Below are 6,925 nucleotides of genomic sequence, written 5' to 3' on the forward strand. Positions count from 1 at the left end.
TTCCTTCTTGCTCTTGTGCCTTTAGCAGAAGCTTAATTTGCAGAAATCAGCAACTGAAGCTTTGCATGGCATGGGGCTAAATGTTGTTGATCATCCGCTAATTGCTGCAGTCCGGACTGCTGTTAAGGGAAGGCTGCAGGGGCTGCTTCTAAAGGCAGCGACTCTCCCTGAGTTTGTTCATTTTCTCTTCCCCCCTCCCCTAGGTTTGCGGAAATTTGGAAGTTTCCTGGAGTAGGGCTGCTTCTTCTCAGGTTTCCATCCTCCCACTCTTAGCTTTGTTGAGCACCTGATGAAGTGAGCTCTGACTCAGGAAAGCTTATGCTGTAATGAATTTTGTCCGGCTTCTTCTGCACAGGGATTCTTCACCAGATGGGACTGCAGGCAGCCCCTGCCGTAAACAGGAATATCTAGATGACTGATTCGGTTTCGTTTTCTCGGCCATGTCGGACGCTCCTCTCCGCAGGTCCGGGAGGAAGCGCCCAAGCAGCCTGACCGGGCGGCTGACCTGCAAAGGTTAGCCCCCAAGACTCCCAGTGAGGGTGTCAGGGTCCGGAGCGCGACGGTAAGAACCCCCCGAAATCGATGCGGGGGGTAAATTGCCCATTTGCTCCTATGGAGGCCGGCAGACTTGCGCAGCACTTCGTGTGCTGCCGGGCCATGGAGAACGGCAAAAAGCAGATCTAAGGTGAAAACCTGTAAGTAGCGAATCCCTTCTGTTACTACAAGCGTATGCGAAGGATTGGTGGGATTTGAAGCTAAGAAGGCTCGGATTTCTTCCCCCTCACTGAGTATTGAAACTTGGCTGGCGGATTCCCCCCCCTAAGATGGCGACGAAAAAGCAGAGCACCGCTATGGGCAAATCTATCTCGGCTGCTTTGCAGGGGAAAGGAGAGTCTCTGGAGGAGCTAGTAAAGCGGTCGGTCGTCGAAGCAATAAAGCCCTTTGTTGACAAGTTAAACGAAACTGATCAAAGGGTTGGCTTAATTGAGAGTGAAGTGAAAACCATTACGGAAGCAGCGGGGGGGGGGGGCAGAAAAGTCTGCTCGGGAAAACGCAGCACTCATGAGGGCAACAAACAAAGACCTAAAGCTGTTGGAGAACCAACTGATCGGGTTGCAAGTGGATCGTGCTCAGACAATATTGCGTCTTCAGAATGTGAAGGAGGAGGAAAATGGGAATTTAAAGGATCTGGTGTCGGAACTTTTGGCGATACCCGTGAAGGCAACTAAAGAAGAGTTAAAAAGCGCCATTTTGGAAGTCCGTTGGGCTTCTTCAAAATATGCAATGAAGCGTCAGCTGCCATGCGAGATTATTATTGACTTTTCATCTAAGAAGATCCGGGACACCATCCTATATAATTCATACAATGCGGATTTGGACTTTCTGGGCAATAAGGTCAAGATATTGAAGGACGTTCCATTTTTAGCTTGGAAAAGAAGATTTAAATATAAAAGGTTTGCAGTTCTTCTGAGGAAACGTGAAATAAAGTACAAATGGTTACTTCCGGAAGGTATTTGGTTTAGCTACAAAGATCAAGCTCACAAGATAACATCAGAAGATCAGCTAAGGGACTTTGTGTGTAAACACCAAGATTTTCAGCAAGAAGAAGAGGATTTCAAGCCTGAAGGGGGAGGGGAGGAGGGAACGAGCACAGTGACTGTAGCTGCTCAGAGAGAATTGCGACCGAGACCCAGAGGGGGGAAGAAGACCTAATCCTGATTGTAGTTTGTATTTTATAAGATCTACCAATCTAATAGCATTTTACAAAGTTCTAATGTTAAATAATTGCAGTATGAAGGGAATGCATTACTTGTAGATGTAGTGTTTGTGTTGTTCTGTGTTGTTTCTTCTCCTTCTCCCTGTTCCCACTTTTTCCCTTTTGTAGTACTAGTAATTAAAAAATTAAAAAAACTTTCAAAAAAAAGGAATATCTAGATGACCGTTTCCCCCAAAGTGGACTCAGTGTTATGTGGTTCCCATTTTTTCCCGTTTTGAGCCGAAGACAGTGAAGATGTCATTTTCTCCAGCTCAAAGGGGAAATGGTGGGGTAGCCTTGTGAGCAGCATCCACAGGGATGTTCCACCTTAGCCTCTGTGGGGAGGGGGCTCACCTTCGCACTGTCAGAACTAAGAATTGCGTTTCCTCCCCTTTTAGCACTTTAAAAGGATTTTTTTCTTCTTTCGGTGCCAAGCTGTGCTGTAGCATTGCAGTGCTGCTCAGTTGAGAACAGGAAAGAGGGGAAAGGGGGAGGTTCCAGGCTTGAGGGAGTGGCCCCCCGAAACTGGCACTGAAAGTGCAGGTGCAGTGGGAGTAACGGGTGGAGGCAACCAAACCCGAGAATCCCCTGAACCTGCTCAGAGACGGAGAGCCAAGCTACAAGTGTGATGCCTTACACAGGTTGGAGACTTGTCAGCTTCCCTCAAGTTTTGATGGGAAATGTAGGCGACCTGGTTATACAGCTTGGCTCTCCATTACAGCTGCAAGACCAGGATGCCTACATTTCCCATCAAAACTTGAGGGAAGCTGACACGTCTCCAACCTGTGTCAGGTGTCACTTGTAGCTTGGCTCAGAGAGGGAAGGGACTCTATCAGCAAGCAGAACAAGAACAGGGGCATGTGGACCCTGTTTCTACCCATTCCGGCCCTGCTTACAGCCCCTCAAGGGGGCAAACGACACCCCTAAGGACCATTTTAGGTTACGAAAACGGCACAACAGAAGGCTGAAGTCCCTTCTCCCATGCTGTGTTCCCGATCCAAATCATGGCCCTGCAGCAATTGAGAACTCATTTCCCAGAAGGTGCTTTCTGAGGGGAACGATTCGGGTCTGCTGAACCCCAACCCAGCTCCTTAAAAACAAAACCACCCGGAAGGAATGCTAGCAAAGGATGAGAGCCATAGATCAGCTAATCCTTTAACTGAAGTTTGTTTGCCAACAGTTTGCTTCTTTTTTTAAAATGGTGGAAACACCTGGGAGGTGGTGGGAACATATGGAACTCTGGGCATCTGGGCCGCCTCATACAAAACAGTTCCGACAGTAGTTAATTGTGACTTTCCCGCAGGAGATTACGAGCATGAGAGCAGTGGTGGGCTCTGTCAATCTAGGATCAGCTCTTCAGGCACCAGCCTAATTAAGCTAATTACAGCCACCCAAAGGGATGCTAGAAGCCTGATGCCTTATGAAGGTGGACAGCTGCCAAACAAGTCATGCATCAGCCCAACAGGGGGTCTCTCTGGACCAGTTAGGTGAAGTTTTAAAGGCTCAGACTGCCTTTTTATAAAAAGAGTGTCTTGGAAAAAACCCCACAGGGAACCTGAAGGCACGTAGGCAATCTCCCTGTCTGGAGGCTTGTCTGGAAGAACCGAGGTTGTGGGGCAGCTTGTGACAGGGGAGATCATCAGGGAGAGGCTTGCTCTCCAAGGGGCCTGGTGGGGCAGAGTCGGTGCAGGGGGCTTTGGATTCAGTGGGCTCTGTCAGACCCTATGCATCATCTCAAGGGTATGCGCTTACTTGGTGCAAGGTGGGGCCAGGTGCAATGTGGGAGTCAGAAAAGCATCAGCGGTTGTCCAGGAAGCCCTTTGGTAGGAACAGAGCCTGCCCGCTGTGCAAGAAACAATCCTTCTTGCCATTCAGGACTGCTGCTGCCCAGACTCATTCATTTCTGCTTTTAGAAAACGCTGCCAATGTAACACTGTCCACTCTTCAAACGCAAGGCACTTCCCATTGATCCATCACAGTTAGGCAAACTGACAGCGCTGCATCGTGCTGAGCAGGGGGACAGTGGTTTTCCTTCTTCTTTATGGAGGCTCTCTTCAGTACTTCACAGCTACCAGCATTTCCCTCCTGCATCTTCTTTTTTCCCCATCAGGTTACTCAGTTCCTCCAGCCTGGTGGAATTTGGCTTCTAGTCCTAGTGCCTTAAGTATTCTAGTCCTAGTGCCTTAAGTATTCGTAGATCAGTGGTTACGGTATGGAACTAAGATCTGGGGGAATCTGATTGGAATCCCCTCTCTGCCATTAAAGCTGGCTGGGTGTCCTTGGCCCTTCCCTCTCTCAGCTTAACCTGCACCACAGGGTTGTTGTTATAAGATGAGGGGACAAAGATGTTGTAAGCGGCTTTGGGGGCACGTTGGAGAAAAAAGCAGTGTCTAAGTTTCTTTTTTAAATCCTAAATTTCAACTTGGTGGGGATTCTGGTGGGCGGAGAATGCATGAGGCCCCAAAAGGTGTGTATGGATCGCCCCTATCCCACGGAAAGAGTTCATCTATTTTCATAATCTGTCCCTGGAGTGTGAAGGACTGGATTGACGTAAACTCCTAAAAGCAACCACACAGCTAAGAGGCCACAGATGGGGTAGATTCTTTTCTGTTTCTGGTGTGAAGTGAGACTGTCTCTTTCCCTAAGTACTCTGTGAACGACAGAGAAGCAAGGGAAGGGGTTCAGAGCCAGTTTGGTGTAGTGGTTAAGAGCAACGGAACTCTAATCTTGAGAACTAGGTTTGATTCCCCACTCCTCCACTTGGAGCCAGCTGGGTGACCTTGGGTCAGTCAGAGCTTCTTGGAGGTCTCTCAGGCCCACACTCCTCATAGGGTGATTGTTGTGGGGATAATCCTACTATATAAAAGGCTAAGCATATTCAAGATGACTCACTTCCTACCCTGGTTCACCACCAGAGGGCGCTGCAATGGAGGGAAGCCCAAATGAGGCAGCCAGAACTCCAGAAAGCACGCCACGGCGGAAAGCCCAGGCTGGGATCAGGCAAGAAGAAGGCAGCAATGCCCACCCCATGCTTTCACCCAGCTGGGATCAGGAGCAAAGCAGGTGGCAATGCCCACCCCGCTTCACCCAGTGGGGATCAGCCACAGAGCAGAAGGAAATGCCTGCTTCCCCTTCACCCAGCCAGGATCAGAAGCAGAGCAGGTGGCAATTCCCACCCACCCCCCCTTCACCCAGTCTGGATCAGGTGCAGAGAAGGTGACAATGCCCACTCCCAACTTCACTCAGCTGGGATCATGCAATGAGAAGGTGACAATGCCCGCCCCCATTCACCCTGCCAGAATCATGTGCAGTGCAGGTGGCATTGCCCCCCCCCCACAACTCTACCCAGCTGGAATCAGACACAGAGTAGGAGGCAATGCCCATCCCTTCTTCACCCAGCCAGGATCAGGTGCAGAGGAGGTGGCCATGCCCCCCCCCCCGGCCTTCATTCATCCAGGATCAGTGATGGAGAAGGAGGGAATGCCTGTCTGCCTGCTTTCCCCCTTTCTAGAGCCTGTTGTAGTTTTCCCACAACAGACTTTGTTGCTAGTAATAACCTACTTTGTAAACTGCTCTGAGTGGGTGTTAAGTTGTCCTAAAAGGTGGTATATAAATTGAATGTTGTTGTTGTTGTTGGTGGTGGTGGTGATTACAAATAATAACTGGATACCAAGATGGTCCAAAATTTGTGAACTCTAGTTAGAAAGTACCTTTTTTGGCTCCATTGACTATAGACCTGGTTTTTTTATTTTAGCACAAGTTTGGTGACCCTGTTTTCAATTTCAACAGGAAAACTGTCGGTGTTTTTTGCTGTGGACCAAACAAAATCTCCAAAGCCCTTCACAAACTGAGCAACAGCAGCAATTCTTACGGGACAACCTTTGAGTACAATAAAGAATCCTTCAGCTGAAGCCTTCGGGACTTAGAAGGACTGTCTGGGAGACCCATGTGCAATTAAAAAAAAAAGACTTCAGAATCCGCAGCATTAGCCAGATGCCACGTACCAAAGAGTAGCAAAGTTATTTTTATTGTTGTTGTTATTTATAACTATTTAAAACTCTAGGAAGCAAAGGACACCCAAAAGCGCACCCTTGCCAGCAAGGCACAGAACCAAAAAGTTCTTAGAAGCCAGCAGGTCAACCTGACAAACTTTGAATTAGCAGGATACAATTAGAGTCTCACAGTTGCTTATATAGGTCAGTTCAAGCTCAGTCGGTGCAACGTTTGAAATGTCTCCACATAATGTTGCAAACCCCAGAAAGTGGGATCAGTTGAATAGGTGCTCGACTGATTGTAAAGAAGGGGGGGAAAGAACACGTGCATTTGAAATAACATTCTGCTCTACACTGACAAACAAATAAAAACAGCTTTGAAATGGAGAGTCTTGTGTTACAAAAATTAATTCTGCGGAGATAATGGGGGGAGGTTTTATATAATGTCCTATGGGGTCCAGCATCTTTGGGGTGCAACTTCTGAATGCAGAAGATAGGCTGAATTGAATCTGAATTCCAAACACTGGCTTCATACAGTTTTGGTGGGTGGGTGGGTGGGTGGGTGGGTGGGTGGGTGGATGGATAATTTTTTAATAATGAAACCACATTCTCCTTGCAACTGCAAGGTAGCCCAGGTAATGTTTATGTATTTGTTAGATTGAAAACATTTCTCTGCCACGTTTCAACACAACTCAGGCTCCCTAAGGCAACGGAACATTACAACATTAAAACATGTCAAACATTAAATCATTTCAACATTTAAAAACAGCATTTAAAATACAAATATATATGTATATAATATTTAAAGCAATTAAAGAAACTACATAAACACATACAACACACAAACAGGGGGGAGGGCGAATAACAGTTAGTGGGAGAACACCAAACAACACAAAAAAGTATTCTTTGGCAGCAGACCATGATAGAGAGGTACAGATGAATCTGACTAGGGAGGGAATCCCAGAATTTTGGTACTACAACCGAGAAGGCCCTTTTTCTGATTGCCACCCATCTATCCTCCACCGGCAGAGACACCTGAAGCTCGGCCTCCGAAGGGGACTGGAGAGGTCAGCTAGGTTCATATGGGAGTAGGTGGTTGTAGCAATGAACCCCAAAGTTCTGCCTGTTCTCCAGTGCTTTGAACCAATCCTGGGGATTCTGCCCTCATGCAAACCCC

General features: G+C 47.7%; 1 protein-coding gene across 1 annotated transcript in view; it reads left to right on the plus strand.

Moving 5' to 3' along the window:
- The window catches only part of NOX4 (NADPH oxidase 4), a 154,037-nt gene extending 147,945 nt beyond the window's left edge, over nucleotides 1–6,092 (plus strand). Inside the window, exon 18 of the mRNA XM_054973924.1 lies at nucleotides 5,546–6,092. Within this exon, the coding sequence (XP_054829899.1) occupies nucleotides 5,546–5,666 (121 nt within the window). The 3' untranslated portion in view covers nucleotides 5,667–6,092. The remainder of the gene's footprint in view (nucleotides 1–5,545) is intronic.
- Nucleotides 6,093–6,925: the final 833 nt, after the last annotated feature.

The sequence above is a fragment of the Eublepharis macularius genome, chromosome 3 (genome assembly GCF_028583425.1).
Source record: "Eublepharis macularius isolate TG4126 chromosome 3, MPM_Emac_v1.0, whole genome shotgun sequence".
In the NCBI taxonomy this organism is placed as follows: Eukaryota; Metazoa; Chordata; class Lepidosauria; order Squamata; family Eublepharidae; genus Eublepharis; species Eublepharis macularius.